We start from the raw sequence: 24,546 nt of genomic DNA, 5'->3' as shown, positions 1-24,546 counted from the left end.
TTTTCATGTATAGATAAGAAAAATTCCATGATACAATTAAATATATGTTTATACACACATACATACCAAATGGTGGGGGATCATACTTACAGTTTTTATACAAGGTTTTGCTCTGAGAGATTCTGACTCAATGGGTTCAGGGAGTGGCCCAGTCATGTTTTATAAAAAATACTTCTACCAATGACTCTATAGCAAACTTTGGATAAGACAGCATTAATCTGGGCTTACACCTCATTTTATAGAGGAAAGAAAGGCCCAGAGAGATAAAATGATTTGTCATTAATGTCTCACTGATGGCAGAGCTAGAACCAGATCCTCAAGCCACACGACTTCTGGTAGATGATGTGGTGTGTATGCATGGGTACACGGGCTTGTGTGTGTGTTTGTATGCGTAATAGCAATCCCAACTGCAAGTTGAAGGCTATCACAAAATGGTTATTTTTTTGTTGTTTTCACCAAGTGTTTCCTCCTGCTGCAATTGATGCATCTTTAGTACTCAAGAAAGTCACATTTGTATCAAGCAATTAATACACTGTAGTCATTAAAAGCATTTGCCTTATTAAGTAGATTATATCCCTTTCAACCTGGTTCAAACTATTAATTTATCTCGTCAAGCAAGTCTCAAAAGCATGAATCCTGATTATGTGTAGTTAGGAATAACAGCCTGCAGAATGCTTTAAAAAATATTACCTTGGTGAATTTTCATGATCTACAATCTCTTGTCTTCAATGCCTGGCAATCTGGCTTCTTCCATCAATAGTTACTGACAATGCTTTGGAGAAAGTCAGAAGTGACCTTTCAAATGCAAAATTCACTGGACCTCTGTCCAATGTTTACCTTCCTCAACCTCTCTCTGGCATGGGGTACTACTAACCAAACTCATTTACCTACCTGGTCTCCCACCCTGGGCTTCTAAAGACGCTATACTCTTCCACTTTCTCTGACTTATTATGTCTTGCCTCTTTTACCAGCTCCTCTCCCATGGCCCACCACTAAAATATTGGTGTCTGTGGCTTCATGGACAATCTCTATGCTAAGTACCAAAAGCACACCTCCAGCTCTGGCTGCCTTCTGAGCTTCAGGCCCACGTAGCCAAAGTATCACGCCGGCAAGTCAATTACAAATGTCCAAAACTGACTTTCTCATCAAAGCCTGTTCCTTTTCCTTAACACTTTCAAGGATAAAAATCACCCAAGGTAAAATCAGTGAGTCATTCTAGATTTCTCCCCATTCTACATTCTTCATATCCACATTTGAAGATCCACATCTGGTGGGTCCTCGTGGCTCGCATTTAACACTGCCTTCCGGTGCCATTGCTGGGTGTTGGCAGGGCCCTGGACTGTTTCAAGCTATCTATTGAACACATGTTAGTAATGGCAGAATACATGTTCACTCTATTACTCCACACTAGCCCAGGACTGGGGTATACACCCTTTTCAGAGTTTTTCTGTCCCCCATAAGGAAATAGAGGCTAAGAGTAAAGAGACCAGATTTAAGGTCCTCCAGATTTGGTTTCAAATTCCAGCTCCCCACTTCTTATCCAGATAACCTTCAATAAGTTATTTAAGATTGCTGATCCTCACTTTCCTCATCTCTAAAGAATGAGACAATAATACCGTATACTTCAATTAAACTGCTGTAAATATTAAATGAGATGATGTTTGCAAAATGCTTAGCACCATGCCTGACCTCAGGACAATTATCACCCCTTGGGAATATGGCAATATTCATGGATTTGTAGCTTTTCTTTAACATACTAGGAATATCTTCCAATGTCAATATATACATTTATATTTCTGTGATATTTTTTTTTCTTTTTTTTTTTTTAATTTTTTATATACATATATTTTACTACACAGACATGCTATAAAATATGTAACTGATCGTATCCTTTTGGGACTATTTCTAATTCTGGCCGGAATAAAGAATATGGCAATGAACTTAAGCATAACTCTTTGCACATTGTATTATTCCCTTTGAAGGGATTTTTGAATACAACGAGGAGCATGGTTTTCAGGCCTTGGCCAGATGCTAACTGCTCTCCGGAGGGATCCTACCAATTTATGCACTCCCATCAGCAATGAAATTAGCTGGCATCTCCCATGTAACCTCCTATTTTTCACTGCTCCAAACTTTCCTTCATCTGATAGCGCAGCAATTTTTAAATTTTAAAATGCAAATATAAAAATTTTAAATTTTAAAATGCGCCTGGATGGCTCAGTCGGTTAAGCACCTGCCTTCGGCTCATGTCATGATCCCAAGGTCAGGGGATTGAGTCCGGCATCAGGCACCTTGCTCAGGAGAAGCCTGTTTCTCCCTCTGCCTGCTGCTCCCCCTGCTTGTGGGCTTGCGCTCTCTCTCTCTCTGACAAATAAATAAATAAAACCCTTAAAAATGCAAGAAATAATCCTGTAGCTCCTAGGGTCAAGACTTGCCTCAGCATAGAAGCCTGCCTTCCCCTAGAGACCCACTCTGGCCTTCCTTCTGCCCCTGTCACTCCATGCACCTCAATGGCCCCTATGACCTCATTTTCCCACCAAACACCCTCAAACATCCCTACTTTCTTTTCTAACACAAATCTCACACTCAACACACCCTAACTGAAAACCGTGATCTTCTCCATTGAAGGAGCAACTCTGTCCTTCCAATTTCTTGAGCCAAAAACCTTGGAGCCACTTTTTACTTCTTTCTCTTACAACTTGTATCATTTCCACTTGAAGGAATTCCAATGGCTCTAACTTCAAAAGACACAGAACCTGAACACGTCGCCTCCACTGCTAATATCCTGGTCTCACTTGGTTTAAGACATTAAGAATATCCTGGTCCCTCCTCTTTTATGGTCTCCCCATCTATGCTGGCTCTCCTAGAGTCTATTCTCAACCCAGTAGTCTAAGGGAGCATTTTAAAACATAGATTTTCAAACCCTTGCTCAAATCTTGCAATGGTCCCACTTCGCTCAGGATCAATTCAAATTCCTAAAAGATGGCCTACAAACACTACATCCCTATGTAATTCATTGGTCCATGGTCCCTGTGATTTCATCTCATACTCCCGCCTCCCTTGCCAGCTCCACTCGGGTCACAGAGCACTCCTTGCTGGTCCTCAAATACCCTGAGCAAGCTTCTGCAAGCTTCAAAGGCTTTGGACAGACTACTCCTTCTGTGCTTCCTGAGAAAAACATCTAACACAGCTCTCTATCCCTCCTTCATGTCTTCATACAAATGATACCTAGACTACCCAACTGAATATTTCAAGGGGCTCCTTCTCTCAATCTTCTTTGTTTGTGCTATCTTTATTATTTTAGAGCACTTACCACATACTAACATACTAGGTAATTTACTCATCAATTCTTAGTTACAGAATTTAAGCTGCACAAGAACAGCAGTATTCATCTATTTAGTTTAATAACACCTTTCAGGTGCCTAGAGCAGTGCCTGGCACATGATAGTCATACACTAAATAGCTGTTTAGCAAATGAATAAAATATCCCAGGAAGTCTTGTGCTCCATAATTTCATGCTACATATTCAAAGGATTTGGGGGGCAGCAGGAGTAAGGAAACACAAACTACCAAGACAGAATGGGATTGGGCAGCTAATCAACAAAGTAGATGGCCCATGTTCCATCCAATAACATCATTGTTTTTCTATAATCGCTTTCTGTGCATTGTTATTCTCCCTAACAAAATGACAGTACCTTGAACAAAATTATGGCAAGTGACTAAAATTTTTCAACCAAAATGACAGGTCTAATGAACCACCATCATAGGTCATGATTACCTAGGGGCTACCATTCTGTCAGGAGGCCTCCTCAGCCAATGAGACTTCTCTATTCAATTTGCTGCTTACATAATACCTACACATTCTTCACACCTCAGTTCTGCTTCCCAGGGAAGCCTCCCTCATGCCCACTCCCTATTTTGTAGTCCAGGGTACCCCAGGCTACAGGATTTACTCCCTGAGTAATACTTAATACATGAGTAAATCCAGGTTTAAATTCCAGGCCTTAAAATGGCAATGTGGCCTCTAACTAGTACAGAAATAATTCTCAGACCAAGTCTCATCTAATTAACTCAAAGTGCAAACTAATGAAATCCAAGTTAACACTAATTCTCTGTAGATAACAAAATCATGTCAAACGTCTCATATCCAAAATACAATTTTTTTAATTATTCTGTCTATGGTTTCATTATTTAAAAGTACAGCAGCATAAATGTTTCCTCAGATAGATAATGTACCTCAGAGAATCATGTTATAAAAGACAGGGCTATAAAGTCACCTAAGTTAATATGAATAAGCAGAGCTACAAAGCAAGATGACAAATATGTATAATGGTTTTAGAAGAAATAAACTGTTCTAAGTTAAACAAAAATGGTACACCAAAAATCCTTTCTAACCCATGACAATACCAAGCCCTTTCTCAAAAAAATATAACACAATTGAAAATTCCCCTTTATTAAACTTTATGTTCTTAAAGGTACTTAAAATGAACCAAAAATATTCATGCCAAAAATACATTATTTTGTAATGGTGAGAATCATAATATAGAATATGTATATATATAAGAAACATATCTATCCACATTTAAAGAATATGTATTTATAGTTATAGATATATAGACATACTTATATTAATATTCTATATTTATAGAATGTATATATTTTTAAGTTATAAATTATTATATATATATTTTTTGTACAATTACTAGTTTTCTAAGTAGGCCAAAGCCAAAAAAACCCAAAAAACAAAAAACAAAAACCACAAGCTGATAACTGCACTTCCACATTATTCCACAAGATGTCAGCATGTAACCGGATAACCTCAATGGTGGTGTGGCTAGAGGGGGTTGTCTCCACCATAAACCGAACAATAGAAAACCTTTCATTTCAGGATCTTAAGTTAGAGCTTTGGTAAATGTGTTCCATATATGTGTTTTCACACATATTTTATTATTTTAAACCTATTCCTTATATTCCTACAGCAGGTTGTAAATGGTGGTATGTAGGTATTTCCTTTTAAAACATCTTAATTTTCTTCATTCCAACATAAATCTCACCAAATTCTTCACATGATCCGATGAGGAACCGTTTCCATACTTACTGAAACCCACAAAGGATGCTAGGCATAACCAACCACTGACCTATATGCTGATCTGAGTTTGTTATTTTTCCCCATTTTACAGATGAGAAAATGGAAGAAAAAAGATCAGTGGTTCACACAGGGACTCTTTACTGCGTAGAGATTACACATTCGGTGGGCACCTGGAGTCTCCACAGAGTCCTTTGTGTGTGTGGGGGGGGAGGGTGTGTGTTGAGACACTCTGGTCTTGTTATTTTCCTTTATTCCCCACTAACAGCTCTTATGCTGAGTCACCAACACCTGAGCAACTGTTACTACTGATTGTTCATAGGAGCACAGTTACCCTTGTAGAGGCCTTTAACTTAGAATTAGCAAAGGGCCCAGTAAGTGTGTAGAAAGTTCTACTACAGAAACATACGAAACTCTTTCTCGTGCACATGATCGTAAAAACAATACTGAAATCTGCATAAATACATATCTTCAAGTTTTTCTTACATCGCTTGTATTCTTATCTTGCTTTTCATATTTCTCTCGGTCATAAGCCATTTTCTTCAGCAATTTCTTCATGGCTTTTTTGTCTTTTCTATGATTTTCACTGTTTTGCTTCCTCACTTGGTTGACAATAAACTTGGGAATCTACGGAGAAATAAAATTAAGTTTGGGGAGAAAAGAGAAGTGGTTCCATTATGAACTACGGAAATAATTATCTATGTTTTAAATGTGGAGAAAAGGTTTTGTCCGTATCATAAGACTAGGCTATTTTACATTCACTATTCATTAAATATGCAAAAAAATGCATCATATTATTCATTCACTATGAGTACAGAGCATGTACACGAAGTAATTTACCTCCCACTGTGTAAGTGAGGTTCAAAAAGAGGCTTGGTAAAGTTCAAGGATGTAGTGGCCACTTTCTATTCTTTATATGCCAAGATAAGAGACTGCCTGAGGTTTCGGGCATTAGGGTCACCACCTTGTCTGCTGGTCCCTTTAGCAGCCACCTGCCAACAACCCAGCTTTTAGCTAACTTGCAGTCCCTTCTACAAACCAGCTAGCCTCACCTCAAAAGGGAAAGAAAAACTCACCAATAAAAGCCAACGGGGTTCTAGCAATAATCTAGGAAAAATTGATCCTCAGAAATTACATTAGCAAAAATAAAATATTTTAGGAGTTAGCAAATTGAAACAATGAAATAATACTGTTATTTTAAAAACTGAGATTTAGGGTGCCTGGGTGGTTCAGTGGGTTAAGCCGCTGCCTTCGGCTCAGGTCATGATCTCAGGGTCCTGGGATCGAGTCCCACATCGGGCTCTCTGCTCAGCAGGGAGCCTGCTTCCCTCTCTCTCTCTCTCTGTCTGCCTCTCCATCTACTTGTGATTTCTCTCTGTCAAATAAATAAATAAAATCTTTAAAAAAAAAAACTGAGATTGGGGTGCCTGGGTGGCTCAGTGGGTTAAGCCTCTGCCTTCGGCTCAGGTCATGATCCCAGGGGCCTGGGATCGAGTCCCACATCGGGCTCTCTGCTCAGCAGGGAGCCTGCTTCTCCTCATCTCTCTCTCTGTCTGTCTCTCTGCCTATTTGTGATCTCTCTCTCTGTCAAATAAATAAATAAAATATTAAAAAAAAAACAAAAAAACAAAAAAAAACCCTGAGATTTAATAAGTGGACATTATTTTAATTCCAATGTCGTTAACTTACAGTGTTATATTTATTTCCCGTGCATGGACATCCTTTTTTTTTTTTTTTAATGATACTTGCAATCACCTCTATTGGCTTGCTTTTTTAGAAAATCTAAACCTAAAATGACTTTAGAAACTAGATATCACCACTCATTAACAGAACTTAAAAATATATACTTACTGTCCACAGGACTTGTTGACACTTAATCAATAAGTGCATGATATTAGCTGTCCCAGCTGCCATGACGAATTCTCGCTGCTCGTTGGACTTCAAACCCAGTGTGTGACACATGAAGAGATTCGGGGCCATGACCATGGCTACATTCATGGTTGTCATCTTATTTTTCTCTCTATTGTCTATTACTCTTTGGAGAAATTCAAGCAGGGCCTGAAACAGAAAGGACTCTTCTAGATTTGTGTTTTCGTGAAGATAAGAGATGGAAACACTGCCGTGTATGGGATTTTTTACTCAGTTAAAAACAAGTAAGTTGTGCATAATAACCACAGTCGGCTCGCTAAGTTCTGTGGGCCTCAGCATCAAAGCTTCTCTATTTGGTTAGCACTCTGAGGTGGTGTTTTGTTCTGTGAAGGGTTACGGCACAGGGGAATGAGGCAGACAGGACACCCACCTGACCCAGGCAGTGGGGAGAGGAATGGAGTAGCGTCAAACACAGGGCCTACGAGAGCCATGGAGCACTGAAAAGCAGTTTCAGATATCCTACAAATATTCACTTGCTTCAGGAAGTGCTTCACTTTTGTCTTCAGGGGTTAAAAAAATCCCCTTAGAAAGGCTCATTTAACCTCAGTTTCATTTGCTGTAAGGTACTCAATAGCTAGCTGACAAGAAATCTAGAAAGAATGGAGACTGTCATGTGGAGGGATGAGGGGGTGAACAGAGACCAAGGAAGAGTTTTTTGAAAACTGAATGTGTACATAAAAAGGAACTTTTCGCCAGAACAGGCTGTTTTATGCTCATTTTGACACCACCCACCTCCCACCTCTATTGCCAACACTCCTGGGTCCTCTGAGCCTGCTCTCCGTAATAGCCACAGGCAACTTAGATCACTATCCTCCTGACAGGACCTAGGGCTTTAAGTTCTTCTTTTGCCTTCTTCCTTGAATTAATTTTGGTCTAGACCAGTAACAACAACAATATAAGTATTCGATGTTCTCTAGCGGTGAGGCCTGGTTTTAAGCATATCATAGACATCATCTCACTTAATCCTAACTGGAGAGAGAAGCTATAATTATCTCCCTTTTACAGATGAGGAAACAAGGTGTAAGAGAATTTAAGTAATATACCAGAGATCATAGAGCTGGCAAATGGTGGAGAAGGTCCCTCTGGCTTTTGCTTCTGAATTTTTTTAAATTTTTTATTTCTTTTCAGCGTAACAGTATTCATTGTTTTTGCACCACACCCAGTGCTCCATGCAATCCGTGCCCTCTCTAATACCCACCACCTGGTTCCCCCAACCTCCCACCCCCTGCTCCTTCAAACCCTCAGATTGCTTTTCAGAGTCCATAGTCTCTCATGGTTCACCTCCCCTTCCCATTTCCCTCAACTCCTAACTACACAAAGAATTGGGGTTCCTGGGTGGCTCAGTGGGTTAAGCCTCTGTCTTCAACTCAGGCCATGATCTCAGGGTCCTGGGATCGAGTCCCGCATCAGGGTCTCTGCTAATGAGGGAGTCTGCTTCCCCCTCTCTCTCTGCTTGCCTCTCTGCCTACTTGTGATCTCTGTCAAATAAATAAGTAAAATCTTAAAAAAAAAAAAAAAAAACTACAAAAAGAATCATGTTTTCATATTTAGCTTAAAAATCCCAATCAGAAAGAGGCCAAATAAATGATATCGAAGTGGAAAAAGAAAGAAACAAAAAGAAGCTGTTCATCTCTCCCAAGATTTGGCGGGGTGGGGGTGGAAATTCCTATGTTAACAGGCGGATCTTAAATCAAGTTTAGCTGCTATATAGACTTCAAAAATTTGAAACAAACTAAAGGCACTCAGTATCTAACCATAAGATTTATGTATCTAATATCTGGTACAGCTCTCAGAAAGCTACACTGTAATCCAAGCATAAGGTTATATAGTAACAATACCTTCTCAAATGAGGACAAAAGATTAATTGGTGAGGGTTGGGGGAAAAAATTTAATTTTGTTCCAGAGACTAGAATAATTAGTCAGGGAGCAGTGTATCTCTTTCTTTACAAAGCATAAATTTTAGAGATTAGGTAATAAACCACCTTAATCGTGGTGCACATATGCAGTAAGATTATTTAAACCATTACCATCAGAATATTCAAATGTGTGTATTTCTGTGTATGTAGATTATGAAATTTAAAAAATGTTAACCTGGCCCTTACTGAAAGCACTTCATCTTCAGATAGATTTTCTCTTTACCTGAAATAGAAGAACTGACCTTTTTCAAAAAATATCCAGGCACGTGGGTAGCTCAGTCAGTTAAGCGTCCAACTGCTGACTTCAGCTCAAGGTCATAATATTGAGCCCCCACATTGGGCTCCACAAGGGGGCATGGAGCCTAGTTTATGATTCTCTCTCTCCCTCTCAAAAAAAAAAAAAAAAAAAAAAAAAGTATCACTAGTCTCTATTACATAAGTCTCACTGGATCTATTCCCTGAAAAACAGTCTGATTCCCAACACAGTCATTTATTAGCTAGGAGAGATCTTAGGGTAAACTTCTGACAACTCTGTCCTTTAAATTCTTCCTACTCATAAAACAGGAATACTAATCTTCCAGCCTGCCAGGACTGCCTATCTTCCTAAAAATATAAATAAATAAATAAACAAATACCAATAGTTATATTAACGCAGATCTGCTGATACTGGTCTTCGTTGTTCCTCCAAGTAAAAAGTATCCAAATATACAATAATACAAGGTCAAAAAGATCCCCCCCCCAAGCAGTTTGTCTAGACATCTGTCTCTTTAGGCTTAAAGTAGGACATGGTGCCTCCTAACCCTTCAGTGTGCCGTAGTTACAGTCTACAAAGTTTATACACCTGATCCCGTTCCTCCAAACAGCAAATGCAAGAGTGGCATTAGGCTCGTAAAAAACTGGAGAAGTTTGCATTAAGCTTCCTGAAATTATCTTGTGACAGAGTTTTCCTTCACTTTGAACTAAATGTAAGTGGTTTATTTTCTTGTACATATGGCATTTCTGTTTCAATGTTTCTGTTCTTAGAGTCCTAGTTTGAAACATCCATCAAGGCCAGCTAATTAAGCTCTTAAATAAAGCTTAATTATTAAATTTTTTTTTGCATGTTCCAATATTTTATTCTAAATGAGTATTTCCTTCTTGATGCATACAATTATACTCCTAGGAACCTTATATGAAAAAATTAAAGCTATTCTAAAATTTTAAAAAGTATCTCTTTCAACAGAATTTTCAAAAGAGTGTGCCGGGGACTCTGAAGGCAAATTCCAAAACTGAGTCGTAGACCAGCCTTGCCCCAATAGAAATCATGTTGGAATAAGTGTTTCCTCTCACACATATTTGAACTCATTGGAATGCAGACATGTTTTAAGTAAATCATGTGTCTTTCAATGCCTGCCTTATACTGGTCAGTCACAGAGCCATCACAGACAGGTACCTCTATGTGAATAAGAAAAAGATGGATTAAATTTCTCTTTCAGGGCTCTGTGTCAGGGCAGAGTTGACAAGAAGACTAGAAATCAGTCCCCACGCTGTCCTATTTCAGCCACAATCTACCCTTACACAGCCAACTCTGGTCACACAATGTTCAAATGTAACCCTTTCTGGTGCTGGCCTCTCTCTTCAAAACACCTCCAACTAATGCACAGCCTTCTCAGCATGTAACAATCGGTGAAGCAAAAGAACTTTTTTTCCCCTGACTTAGTAAAGGGAATAACTCTTTGGAAGTTCTCCTGTAGAAATGCAGGGATTTTACTCCAGTAATCCTCATAAACTCTTTCATCCAGAAAAGTTCAGTATTAACATTCAATTCCTTGGGCCGAAAGAACTATCACCCAGTTTCAGTTCAAAGAGTCTTAATGAGGTACAGGAAAAACTTCCAAGATTTAACAACTGGCTTTGTTTTCTCGACATGAAATTTCTTGGCATGATTTTTCATTTTAAATAGAAAGAAATATAGAGGGTAGAGGGGCAAAGGTTCTGCCCCTGGCTATATAAAAACAATTTTTTGAGGCAATGACAAAACTTAAGGTAACTACTCTTTCTAAATTATATTTTAGAAGTTTCCTTTTTCTTTCATAAGTTTATAACTAAACCTTTACAACTACTCTGTAAACTTTTGATGTTAAGAAAATAAATCAATATGGAACAATCCACTGATTATTATAAAAGCCTCCAATAATGCTTATAATAAATGGTATTAAATCATATAGACCAAATCACTTTGAAATGCTGATATAAATCAAAAACTCAGGGCAGCCATTAGAGAAAGTACTAGAACTTCTTTGAGTCAGTCTATCTTTTGGCTAACCAAACATTTCAAAAATCATCATAATTACTTATTTCAAACTCTACTGCTTAGCACTACAAATGTAACATCTTTAGGCAACGGTAGGTTTTATTAGATGAGCCTTACAACTTTCTTTTTTAAACATCCATTTCTAACTTACATGTTCATTAAATTAAATTTGGAAAACATAGAAAAATAAAAAGGAGAAACCAAAAGCACCCAAATTTCCATCAAAAAAAAAAAATAAATAAAAATGAACCTCCCTCATTGGTTTCGGTAGAGGCATTCCAGCAAAAATTAAACACCTGATAATACTATTAACATGACTAGTCTAGTACATACACTAGTGAAGAGTTAAAAACTTCCACCATTTATCTTTAAAAGTCAGCCTTTCCTTTAGACACTTAACTAGGAACACTTCCATGAAAACATCACCTTGTTTTACCACAAATAATGAGAAATTACTCCTCTGAGTTCTGAGGGATATTTAACGTAAATGAATCTGCTGACCTTAAGTGTGTCTCTGTTTGCATCAGGCAGGAGGATGACAAGAAGGTTCAAAGCCTGTAGTTGTTGCTTCCTGGTTGGAAGATCTGCAGACAGATTAAATAAATCGGAACTCTTTTCTTTACCATTTTTTTTTACTTCCTTTTTTCATTTTGTAAGAAAAAAGTTATTTGGCATAAACATCCCTGTGAAATTTAAGACACAACAACTGAGCAGCGAGCATTCTTGAGAGCGTGTTTAAGAGAGATCAGGAGAAGCAGCTGCTGCGTTAGAGCTTCCTCTCAGAATGCTCACTTCCAACTGTGATCATATGACGAGCGGCCTTATGTTTGCAGACACACAACAGTGCTTTGGAAATAATTTTAACTTCTGCGTGATAATTATTCCCCAATGAAGAGACACAGAAAGTTAGCCCTTCCACGGTATGGTGTGAGGGTGCCTCTGTAACAGTGAAGGTTGTTTCTTCATCAGTGAGTGGACAAATCACATGCTAAGAGTCCACTGATTCCAATAGGAAGAAGTAAAATGGAGCCTGGAACACAGTAAGTGGTAGATAAATATCTATGGGATGAATTAGAAAACCAACCAGTGATGACTGAGTCAAAGAGGTACACGATGATCATTGATAGTTATCACTTTTAGTAACCATCGACATGGAAGTAATACTCATGGATATTTGGAATCGTTCTGGTACCTTGTTCCTAAGGAGTGGATTTGTCCTTGAATCCATATCCAAAGAATGTATGCAAAAGAGCATAACTTAACCATTACAAATATTTTAAACACAAGATGATTTTAGTCATGTCTCCCCAAGAAATTCTGAAGAAATGATATGAGAAGACACATGAGAATCATCTTGATATTACATGCTTTAGATAAACAATGGAGTATTACTCAGAATATGCTGGAAATAATGGAATATTACTAAGTCATAAAAATAGAAATCTTGTCATTTGTGACAACACGAATGGGTCTTGAGAGCATTATACTAAGTAAAACAAGACAAAGACAAATATATGATTTCACTTATATGTGGGATTATAGAAAAACAACAACAAAAAAATCAGCTTATAGATACAGGACAATTAGTGGAAGCTAGGGTTGGGAGGGGTGTGGGCAAAACAGGTGAAGGGCATCAAAAGGTACAAATTTCCAGTTATAAAATAGTGAAGTCATGGGGACATAAGGTACAGCATGGCGACTACAGTTGACAATATATTGCATATTTGAAAGTTGCTAAGAGAGTAGATCTTAAAAATTCTCATCACAAGAGAAAAAAATTCTGTAAATATACATTGTGATGGATGTTAACCAGACTTACGGTGATGATCACTTCACAACCATTATGTTGTACAGAATGTTGTAGGTCAATTATATCTCAATAAAAAAAATTTGGAAGGACCCAGAAGAGTTCTGGTGGACACTGTAGCTCACCATAATCATCAACAGTGGTACCTTTTCCCTCTCAAGGTGTCCCAGTTGGGAAGTTAAAGATATAGTCATTAGAATGTAGCGATGGCATTTTTCCTTTTTTGATGGTCTCTGGGACTAAAAGGAATAATTACACCAGTATGCAAACCTTATAAGATCTCTGTGTTCACTGGAAAAGAATCAAGAACTATTTGATACATTAATTTGGAGCTTGCACAATACCACAAAATGGCAAGGTAGAAGAAGTCTGTACCCCTCCTCCAAGGAGGCAGCCAAATAATTTGTTCCACGTTTCTGCATGACAATTTCAGAACTTCATTTTTTGGGAAATAATCACAGACTCTGCTCATCTCCTTGTGCGTTTATGATAACTGTTAATCCACAGCTTCTCCAGTAAGTGTTGCTTTTAACACTTGGCAAGAAAAATGTATCAGATCTTACGTGACTCATTCTATTAGACAAGAAATGCGAAGTTCCAGGTTTTAACAAGAAAATATATGCAGGGCTCAATGGGCATGCAATTAATCTGTCCCTGAGGAGAACATCCTGTCATCTGTTTATTCAGAGATGTATATTTGTAAAGGAAAAGGACAACAATGTATGGCATTTGAGCTGCCGTTGACAGAGAGTCAATATGTCTCTCCGAATGTATCCAGTTATACTTTCTGTGAGGCAAAGTGTCATTAAAACAATTAACATGGATGGCACCAGCACAACGGCTGCCTCAAAGAGAGACGGCACTTACTCTGGACGGCCTGAAAGGCTTTGAGATATTCTACACTGAGCAGCGGTTGGGGCAGCTCCCGGATGAAGAGCTTCAGCAGGCTGGCGGCATCATGCTGTTTGACACTTTCCCAATTAAAAGTCCCTTCATAAAACTTTGCTTCCAGTTCTTGGCAAAGATTCTGAAAGGCAGAAGAAAAAAAAAAAAAAAAAGGCAAGAAAGAAAAGCTACCAGTAAGTGCATTTTTTTTTTTCCCTGCTGAGAGTGTGATACACTTCCCACTTTCCAAGAGATTCTACTCTGTAGAAAAGAATCCAAAAGTACTAAAGGCCAACACTTCTCTGTCACTCAGAAAAATACTACTCAGCCAAGTACACTTTTTCCGTGACAAAAGATAGCCAAGGCCACAGAATTCAAAAACTGCATACATTTTCCTGCATCTGCAACAGACCTTAAGCGGTCAAGGTTTAATCAGGAAAAGATTAGTTAAAATCATCATTCTGTGTGGGAGCTTTACTTCAGATGCTGTAAGTTTTCCTTTGATTTTAAAAATCATCTTTTAAGGGTGCCTCGGTAGCTCAGTGGGTTAAAGCCTCTGCCTTCAGCTCAGGTCATGATCTCAGGGTCCTAGGATCAAGCCCCGCATTAGGCTCTCTGCTCAGCGGGGAGCCTGCTTCCCCCCTCTCCCTTTCTGCCTGCCTTTCTGCCTATCTGTGATCTCTGTCTGTCAAATAAATAAATAAAATCTTTTTAAAAAATAAATAAATAAATTATGTTTTTAAAAGTCTGTTTTAAATTATTTAGAAGTACATGACATAACAAAATACATAATCAATCTCTGGGCCTAACGTAGGGGGCTACCTCTTGGTTAGTCACCTCTGGGAAATGGAAAACCAAATTCTAAAGCAAATGAGGCCTGAAAATACATCAGTACCTGTCTTGGGTGCCTGAGCCGTACGTGGCACAGCCATCCGGCCACCAGCTGCAGAGAACAGTGGGAGTCCCCGCAGAATCAGAAATACCTAGTTTGTCTACCTCAAGGACTCTACAAGATCTGCCAGACAAATTATTAGTAATCAATTTAGTTTCATAATTACTATTTTCCAGGGACCTTTTCACTGTGGCTTAAACCCTATTAGGTGAGAAATCCTTTCACGTTTCTGTCACTCCCTTATGTTGAACTCTTCTCCCAAAGACGGTTCTTTGTTTTTCTTGGGAGATGAATTTATTACACTTTCTCTTCCCTACACAACTCCATCCCTCTCCTCCAGTTATTTCTGTAATGGGTGAAATACATAAAGAGGGGGGTAGGGGAAAGAGAGGTGAAGGGAGAGAGGAAGGAAAGAAAGGAGAGAGGAGAGGAAGGGAAGGAGGAGGAGGAATGGGAAGAGGGAGAAAGAGGAAACAGGAAAGGGAGAGGGAAGAAGGGAGGGGGAAAGGAAGCGGGGGAGGGGAAAAAGGAAAGAGACGGGGGAGGAGAGAAAAGAGTACAAAAAATTTGGTGGGGCAGAGGAGAAAGACAACCAAAAATTTTGCATATTATCTTTAAATTATGTATAATGGATCAGCTGCTGCATAATTTGGGATGTGACAACAGGCCAGGTTGAAGAGTTGAGCCAATGGAATCCACTTAATTGACCTTCTTAGAAATTACATTTAGCTGAACTCAAGCTTCTGCCAGCTATCCAGTCAAAAGTGTAAAATATGCTTTCTTTTTTTTCTTTCTCTCTCTTTTTTTTTTTAAGATTTTGTTTATTTATTTGACAGACAGAGATCACAAGTAGGCAGAGAGGCAGGCAGAGAGAGAGGGAAGCAGGCTCCTGGCCAAGCAGGGAGCCCGATGTAGGGCTTGATCCCAGGATTCTGGGATCATAACCTGAGCTGAAGGCAGAGGCTTTAACCCACTTTAATCCAGGCGCCCCTAAAATATGCTTTCTGTTTACCACTGTGTACTCAAGTAAACGTGTTTATGACTCTTAGGTGTTGGCCCTTACAGTCTGCTAATCAGTGCTGTGACCAGTGGACTCAGAAGGGGTATTATTGTCCATGTGGGTACTATGAAGTCACGTGACCAGCTTCTGAGGGATTCATTCTCAAATGCGCCTCTCTACAGGACTTACCTCAGAATCCCACATGACACCTGTGTTTGACTGTTGGTAAAATCGCCCTAAATGTTAAGAAGTGGAGTGAGACAATGGCAGCTTATCAAACTCATGCGGGCCCCAAAAGGGTTTCAGGGACCTCTGTGTACTGAACACCGAACCCAGGGGACACAAGCTGAATGAACTGTGTGAGCAGTCACTCCATGCAGTGAGAGCCTAGTAGGCGGGAACTAGCATTCCACAACGAGGAAACTCATCAAAATAAGCAGGTGCTGTAAATTGTGCAAGGTCTCGATAGTAATTCCAATCCTGGCAGCCCCACGGCCACAGTCACAAGCCCGGAGCGTGTGCACCCACCAACAGTCTGTTCTCTCATCCAGCTCTAAAAATGTCATACAGAATAGGTCTTAAGGAAATGAACAGAAAAAATCTCTTTGCCCTGTCCTATTTTCAAGTGGATTTGCAAATTCAAGAAAACAATAGGTTGGACAAAGGCAATCATTTGCGCCACCTCAGTTGAGTTTAGAGAGTCAGAAGCTGAATTTAGAGGCTTCAGAGGCTGTTAATGGCAGCTAACCAAAGCCTTCTCCTAGATACATTCTCCAGATAGAGCTACAGTTCCAAGCGTGAGGCCCCTGTAAAATGCAAATCCCCCGGGACACTTATGTATTATGCATCCTCTGAAGGGTAATTCTACCTTTGCTGTGCATTTACTGGATGCTTTATTCCCTAGAGCAGGAGCTGGGCGCCAGGGAAAAAGGAGGAAGATACCAGCATTACCAGCATCCCAAGACAGCGGGAACAAAATGCCAGCTTGCCAGAAAAGGTGGCAGCAGGAGAGAGAACGGGAAGTCTGGGCATCGCCTTGCCTCTTTCACAAGCCAGACTCGGGCTACCCTGCAGTGGGTGTGACAGGAACTGTGAAAGTCAGGAAAAGAATTGAGGCAAAGTCTCATTTCCTCAGTTCCCACAGACTGGTATATGGAGACGAAAGTCACATCCTCCTCTTCTGCTCACCTGGTAGAGTTTCTCATCCACATTTTTTTTTTAATTCAATTGCTATTAATCACACTGACTAAATCTACCACCAGTCCCCTATTAATATTTTTACTCATTGTGTTCTCTTTTCACCAGAAGGATGGAACTACTCTTGGCTTTGGCTTGTTGACTTTTGTTCCTGTTTTACCTCTGCACAGCAGAGAGATTAAAATCATTTGCTTCTACACCATAATAGTATTATAGCTAATACAGTGATTTTGAAGAAAAATGAAAACTTACAACCATCAGCAAAGATTCCAAAAAAAACTAAATGTAAACTGAAGGTTCAGACGTTTTATCTTTATATTGTACCTACTTGACTAACAGTGGGGGAAGAAGGGGGTGGGGAGGAGAAGTTAGCTTTTAAAATGAGAAAGCGTAATTGAACAAAGGGTGACATGAGTAGAACCAAGAGATTACCTTGATTCTACCAGCGGCTCCAGGTATTCTCAAGAGGCCTTCAGTTTCCAAACCTCCCTCTTCAATTCGGGAAATCAGCTGTGTATAAACAGAAGAACATTCTGATTTGAGGATTCCTAACAGGTACAATTCCAAATTGAACATCTGCTTCACATAGAGATAAATGATGACAATGATGGGTAAGCGGGCTTTCATGAAGTTTTGAATGCTACTGCACTAGCACTAGCCTTTCAACCAGAAAGTCTCAAAACTTTACTTCTAATTGAGAAGAAGTGGGGTCTTATTCTCCTTTGTTACAGAAGTGTAATCATTTCACACAACAGCTGCTGTACTCCAGACAAATGGAGACTGAAGTTGTTCACTGCTTAAAAGCAACTAAGATCATCCGTGTCTTCTGGCTTTTCCAGAAACAGACATTCTGCAATCAAATAAATCTTGTGAAATTCCATTATTTGCACATTTACATCTCATTTTTAGTTTGTTTAAAAGACTTGTTTATGGTACGAAGGAGGGGGAAAAAAAACTGTTTGTAAATATTCATTTTTAAGCTTTACAGTTTTTAGTGGTAAACCAAGACAAAAAATAGTTCTTGTTGAGGGCTTCTGAATCATTTCTGATGCCCAATGAATATACACAGATCTATCTCTAGAACTCCACTAAAATACCAAAGATTTTTTTTTTTAAATAATGCAGAAACCCACAAAAATAGGCAAATGAAGAAATTACAATGACATACTATCGGAAGCTAGGAAGATGATAAAAAAAAAAAAGTGGTTAGTTTCTTGGCCGAGTGATCTTCCAATTGAAATATGTATTCCCTGGGAAATGCACACAGGCTTTATAGGGGGTACTCTGCTATTTTAAGGAAATCAATTTCTTTGTGCTCAGGCTAAATATAAGGCAATTACTAGCATTGCATAGGTTTTCCTTCCTACCACCCATCCCCATTCACCACAGCCTTCTACTTTATAAAAGACAGACCTACTCTTCACTCATCCCCAAACTTACTATAATCTCTCTGCACACCCTAAGACATAAAATCTTCCAGAGTGCCAACAGATGTAAAATTTTATTTTATTTTTTTTCAGGGAAACCTCCTTTAATGATTTACCAAGGCTCTATAAACTACATAAAGCTGTTTCTTTCATGCTTATAAAAGTGTCTATTAGGAGCAAAGCAAGGTATCATAAAATGAGGTCTTTTGACCTTTGTCTAGATGTTCTGAAATCAGATATATTGTAGCGTGGAGACACTGGAAGCGAGGCAATTTTTCTTTAATGACCTCATCTCTCCTATCCCCGGATTAAGGCCAAAGAATGCACGGATCTTCAGGGAGTCAGGTAAGACTACGTGAAGAGTAGTTTCAAAATTCTCCTGAGGATTTATTATTAGATAAAGTAAGAACCATCTCTGACCAGTCAAAGCAGTGCATGATTTTTAAAAATTCAACTGGAATGTTTTCCAAGACTACATTTTTCAAGGTACACTAGATAATGAACCCACAGCTAAAAACCTTACAAAAGTTATTTTAGATTAGATGGGCATTACTCAATAAAGGATTTAAGACTAAACTTAACAAATAATGCCATGCAAAATTTATTCAATGTCTGAGCAATTTTCATTTTTATTTCATCTTATAAAATGTTTAAAACATTCCATTAGCAAAAAATAAAATTCTTTGCTGGCTACTAGAGCAAATTAGTTTTTCACAATAGTACATGCCTTTCATTTTCATCAAATACACAGGATAAATGGAGATTTCTAAACAACTGAATAAGAGTAAGATCTGAGTCTTTATATTCAAGTTCTTTTTATTCCTCTCAAATGTGGAATACTAGCATCCAATAGAGAAATGTATATATAATGCCTGAAAGAATGTCATGTGGTTTTTCATATTTCTCACTTAAAAATAATATTTTTGGCCACCACATTATATTTCATTATTAAAATATAAATAAGAAATACTTTATAGCTCTTTTATTTTCAAGACTTAAAAATGGAAAATAACTATATAGTTCTATATATTTTAATCATGCTCCTTTTTAGTAATTTATCTTACATGACACATTGCATAATGTATCAGTAATGTTCACAACATCTCCTAAGAAGGATTATATGCTTATATGAATTTATGAACTGAAAATGAAGTCAGAAGTTTTTGACACAAAGTATCTTTGATTTGGCTGATTAGTCTGACAGTGAGAATAGAATTTGCTAATTTGTTAGAAATTTTCTATAGATAGAAATTTAAAGTACTTTATTTTCCTGACGTTTTCTAAGAATATGATTTGAACAATGTGCCTCTGAGCAAAAACAAAACAAACAAGAAAACAACACATATAATTCACAGATCTGAGATAAGCTTTGTTAAAACACTTTTTTGGGTATAATTCTTAATAAATGAGTATAATCCTCTAAAAACTGGTGATAAACCTTTTTGCAAATGAGCGATTTCCAGTTCTTTGTTTTGTACAAAACTGAGAAATACCTAATTGAGGTGACAGTTGCTCATCAAAAAAGTATTTTTCAATGCTAGATCACTGTCATTTTTTTGCTTATCATTCAGAGGGGATGCATACAGATGAGTGTTATCTGATAGTAAACTCTTTACACCCTCTCTTATTTTTTGTGTGAAAAAGAGTCTTTAAGGCTGTTACCAAACAACTTCACACTAGTTGGAAGCCCAAGTCTTCTGAATATTGAAGAGACCAAAAAGGTAAAATAACTACACAAACAAAACAATTTCAAGAGAAAATGACATGGGACTGCGTGCAGCCCTCAGCCTGACCAAGAGACATCTCTGAATTTTTGTGGAGACCAAAACGTACTCTTCACTGATGCGATGGTGAATTTGATAAAGTCAAGCATGACACATCATTGGTTTTTGATCAAAAGCCAGTCTAGATGTGGCTGTGAAGGTATTTTTTTTTTTTTAGATGTAATTAACATTTAAATCAGTACATTTTGAGTAAAGCAAATTACTCTACATGACGTGGGCGGTTTCATCCAGTGGGTTGGCGGCCTTAGCAGCAAAGACTGAGGTTTCCCAAAAAAAGTGGCAATTCTGCTTCAAGACTGCAACACGGAAAACCCACAGGAGTTTCCAACCTACAGATTTTGGACTCAATACTGCAGTATCAGCTCTTGCCCAAGTTTCCAGCCTCTGGACTGCCCTATTTCAGACTTGCCAGCCCCCACAATCACATAAGCCAATTCTTTAGAATGAATCTCTTTCTATGAACATGTGTGAGCGTGTGTGCACAAGCACGTGCGCGTACACACGCACACACACACACATCCTTCTTACTGAGTCTGTTTCTTTGGAGAATCCTTACCCACTTGGAAAAGATGCTGATGAGATCCTTGTCTTGCACAGTCATCTGTGGTAGTGTATATTTTACTTGATTTACGTAATTTAAGTAAATTACGTTTCCATTTTACTTAATTTACTTAAATTAATATGAATATCTGACCCACATTTGTCAGCACTTCCCTCCTCACAGGCACGGCTGGCAACTATCCGTACAGACACAAGTTCTATAGGCAGTGGCCGGCAGAAGCTGGTGAGAAGAACAAACTCAGCCGAATGAAGCTTATCAGGAGAAACAGTGAGATACATGTTTGGAAGCGATGGTGATCATGAGAAATAATGGGGCCTGAGATTAATAGGTAAGAGAGCTGAGCGTGGGTTTGGAATAGTGGAAGAATCAGTCCCAAGGAGCTTGGGCTTTGTATTGAATGAGTTGGTTAAGCCAGTTGATGGGAAAGTTCCCACTGCCACTCTTCCTATCCCCAGAGCTTCCAGAAAGTGTGACATGCTGGGGTTGCTACAAAAAAATCTATAACTCGGGTAGTCCATGACTGATCTGCCTACCTTCCTCACTGCGCATTCCTGGCTTTCGTCATGTGTAATCTGGGTTTCTCAACAAGGATGGCTCAGAGATTAGACTGAAATTTTTATATTGCCACAGATAAACCCCTTATGAATAACTGAGTGTTGATGACACCAGTGACTTGATAGTTTAGCAATCACTTTCTTATTCTACTTTATGGTTTCTTTGCCTACTTTGGAAGTAGGCATTGGTAAATTAAATTGGACATCCTCACTGTAAATAAGAAAGCTTGGGAAACACACACAGGCATGAAATATTCATGAGGGTTCAATTCCCTAGAAATTTATAAGCAGTTCCCGCTCCCGTGTATTATAGAACTGAAATCTCAATTATACAAAGCTAGCTAATATAAGACAGGAAAATGATGCCAGGTAATCACAGTTATAGTAATAACACAGAAAACATCACCATAAAATAAAAATTATGAGCCCTTGAAACAAATTTGTTTCCTGAATAGAAAATCAAAGTACAAAATAAAAGAGCACATCAATTGGAAAACTATATTATAATATTATGAATGCCAAAAAAGAAAAAGCTTCTATTAGTTCAAGTATGTTCTCTCTGTGCTGACCGATTTAGGCCTACTTACTTTTTGAAATATCAAGGGTATTCGAGTTCCTGGTACTTTCCTCTGATCTTGTTCTAACAACACTGTCAATGGAATACAAAAAAGGCCGGAATCTGCAACAAAAAATAAAACTTCTTAACTTCCATCCATCTATAAAATATTAATGCAAAAATAATAAGGCATCAGATTTCTGATACTGTCATTCAAACAAATAACTATTTATTGAGCACCTATTAAGTGAATGACACTGTCTAGCTATTAGGTCCACACATCGCCATAGGAAAATCTTGACCCTGTCTTATATAGCAATCTAGCAAGGAAAGACAGTTAAGTAAATGATTGCAACGAATCACCAAAATGATTAGAAAAGTTATACTGTCATGTAAGAGAAATAATGCCATGGGAGTATGTGAAATATACAAATAACTTACTAAAGGTAACAAATTAAAAGTTTTGGCTAAAGCAAATATTACTTACTCATCTCTTTCATATGTAACTGACATTTAACATTCTATATATAATACAGCAAAACAAATTTTTGCTCTTCGAGAAATCAGTCAACCTCATGATCTTGTTTTACAAGAGTTTTTCTTTAGAAAGTACAGACACACACACACACAAAAATTGTGATGAATTTTTGTCTTTCAGTCTCTGCAGTTTATCTCAATATATGAATAAAAAGAAGGTCTGTTCTCACTGTAAAAAACAAAAAAGAAAAAGTACAGACACTTGGTAGTTCTTAAATTGTGATTTGTAGCTTCATATATTTGGGAACAACTCCAGAAGAACTGAAAGGTAATAATGTAAAATTTTTCTAAATTAAATCCTATACACCATAGCTTCTGCTTAGTACCTCCTACCCCACCCCCATCCCTGAAGGAACAATTAGCACAGAAGTGTAACACAGGTCATCAGGGAAGATGTAAATTATTTGTGACTAGGAAACGGGGCTTTATATTGTGGAATGAGGACCTTGAAAACTGACACTCAATAGAGATGCCAATCAAGAGAATACCAGTAACCTAATAATTTGTAGCTTAAGAATTGTCCAAAAAAATGTAATCTTCAAAAATGTCAAGAGTCTAGTTTATGAGGTGAATATATTAGAGGAGCTACAAAAATATTTAAGAAATGGAAAGAAAATCTATTCTGTTAATAGTTATACTGTAAATGAGAATGGCTTAATACTTCTCTCTCTACTAGGAAGCAATTCTAAAACACAAAAAGCCTCTCTAAGCCATTTTAAAAGTCCTAAGCACTGAGTCACAGCTATTTAAATTATATTTCTATTTTATATTTGGAAAAGGCTTTGTGACAAGCTTCTGAAAAAACATCTAAAGTCTTTCATTATCCATAATGGTTTTGCGGAAAATAAGAAGCACCATTTAACTCAGAAATTCACCATCCCATGCCTTAAGCTATAATACTCAAGAGGAGCTGAGCACAGAATGAGGTCTTCTGGGGCCCAGCATGGGAGAGAGGACCTTGAGGGAAGGTATACGTCAGTCCTACAGAGATTTTGCCTCTATAACTTAAATCAGGTGAATATGTGTCTTTATTAATGTTACCATAGCAACTCAGTAATCCTCATTCTTGGTGTTTCTTTAGGAGAGAACTTAAAAGTTAAATAAGAAGCCAGAGATTCCTAAAGAGTTACACTTTGTTAAATTAATAGATAATTATCTGGATTTCTAGACCAATAAAATCTTGGATGAAAACTAAGAGGTGTCTGTTTTCTGTAAGATTATAAAAAATAAAGTCTGTCTATGTAATGGGTATAGCAAGTTGGTTACAAAAGAAAAACTGCATATATCCATGAGGAGTACAATTTGGTGGTATTATGTGCCACAATGGCATTATTTTCTTAATAGACTGAAGAAGGTTTTTGCAAAATAGTTATAAGTAGAATGTAAATGAGCAAAGAGACAGGCTACTAACTACTCTATGTACTTCCCATCAAATATATAAGCAAAAGCAATGAACTAGGATCAACTATCTTAAAGTCATTTTTCAAGATCTGATTTTGGAAAAAAAGAAGTTTATGTACCAAAAGTATCTCTTACATGTAGTTTTCAAAGGAGAGTTCATTTGAGTTAAGATTCCTCAATACAAAAAAAAAAAGAAGAAGAAGAAGAAGAAGAATTTTTAATTCAGAATTTCCTTCCAAGGTAATTAAATACTTTATTATCTCTTTATTTTTTTATAGTCTAAGAGAACAGTCCACGTTTATCAAGTTACAAAATTTTTGAAGGCAATGTTTTAAATTCTGAATTTTAGAAGTATTCAAGTATTGGTTTATTTTGTAGGTATTCCCCCCGCCAAGAATACTGCTCAGAAGCCAAGTTCATCTTTGCTTCTTTTGAAGTAAATCCAATGGTTTTTCATTTCAAAATTACCTTTTGTTTTGATTTTCACAGCTTTTTGTTGCTTCAGTTCAATACCCAATACATCATAGAGGGCAGTCAGCTCAATGAGGGCTAAACGGCAAACTTTCTTCATGTCCTGGGGTGCTAGGTCACCAATCCGGGTGATGCCTGTTTTGTCTTTTGGACATCTGAAATTCTAAAATAAGTACCATTAATAGAGTAAGGATTTATAGGGTCTAACCCCATTTTTAGTGAAAGAAAACAAAACCATTACTATCGAAA

The 24,546-nt window shown here is 37.9% G+C and overlaps 1 protein-coding gene across 7 annotated transcripts in view; it reads right to left on the bottom strand.

The window, feature by feature from the left end:
- ARHGAP18 (Rho GTPase activating protein 18) overlaps nt 1-24,546 on the bottom strand; it is a 195,745-nt gene that overhangs the window by 14,716 nt on the left and 156,483 nt on the right. For all 7 annotated transcript variants that reach the window (XM_004740182.3, XM_004740181.3, XM_013063615.2 and 4 more), the window contains exons 6-12: nt 24,295-24,460; nt 21,920-22,011; nt 17,438-17,515; nt 13,899-14,058; nt 11,726-11,808; nt 6,938-7,144; nt 5,573-5,713 (exon numbers count right to left, since the gene is read on the bottom strand). In XM_004740182.3, the coding sequence (XP_004740239.1) occupies nt 5,573-5,713; nt 6,938-7,144; nt 11,726-11,808; nt 13,899-14,058; nt 17,438-17,515; nt 21,920-22,011; nt 24,295-24,460 (927 nt within the window). The remainder of the gene's footprint in view (nt 1-5,572; nt 5,714-6,937; nt 7,145-11,725; nt 11,809-13,898; nt 14,059-17,437; nt 17,516-21,919; nt 22,012-24,294; nt 24,461-24,546) is intronic.

Source organism: Mustela putorius, unplaced genomic scaffold, assembly GCF_011764305.1.
Source record: "Mustela putorius furo isolate JIRA1106 unplaced genomic scaffold, ASM1176430v1.1 tig00003863_pilon_pilon_pilon, whole genome shotgun sequence".
NCBI classification, from domain to species: domain Eukaryota; kingdom Metazoa; phylum Chordata; class Mammalia; order Carnivora; family Mustelidae; genus Mustela; species Mustela putorius.
Note: the sequence above shows the minus strand (reverse complement) of the source record. Positions and strands in the feature narration are given on the sequence as shown.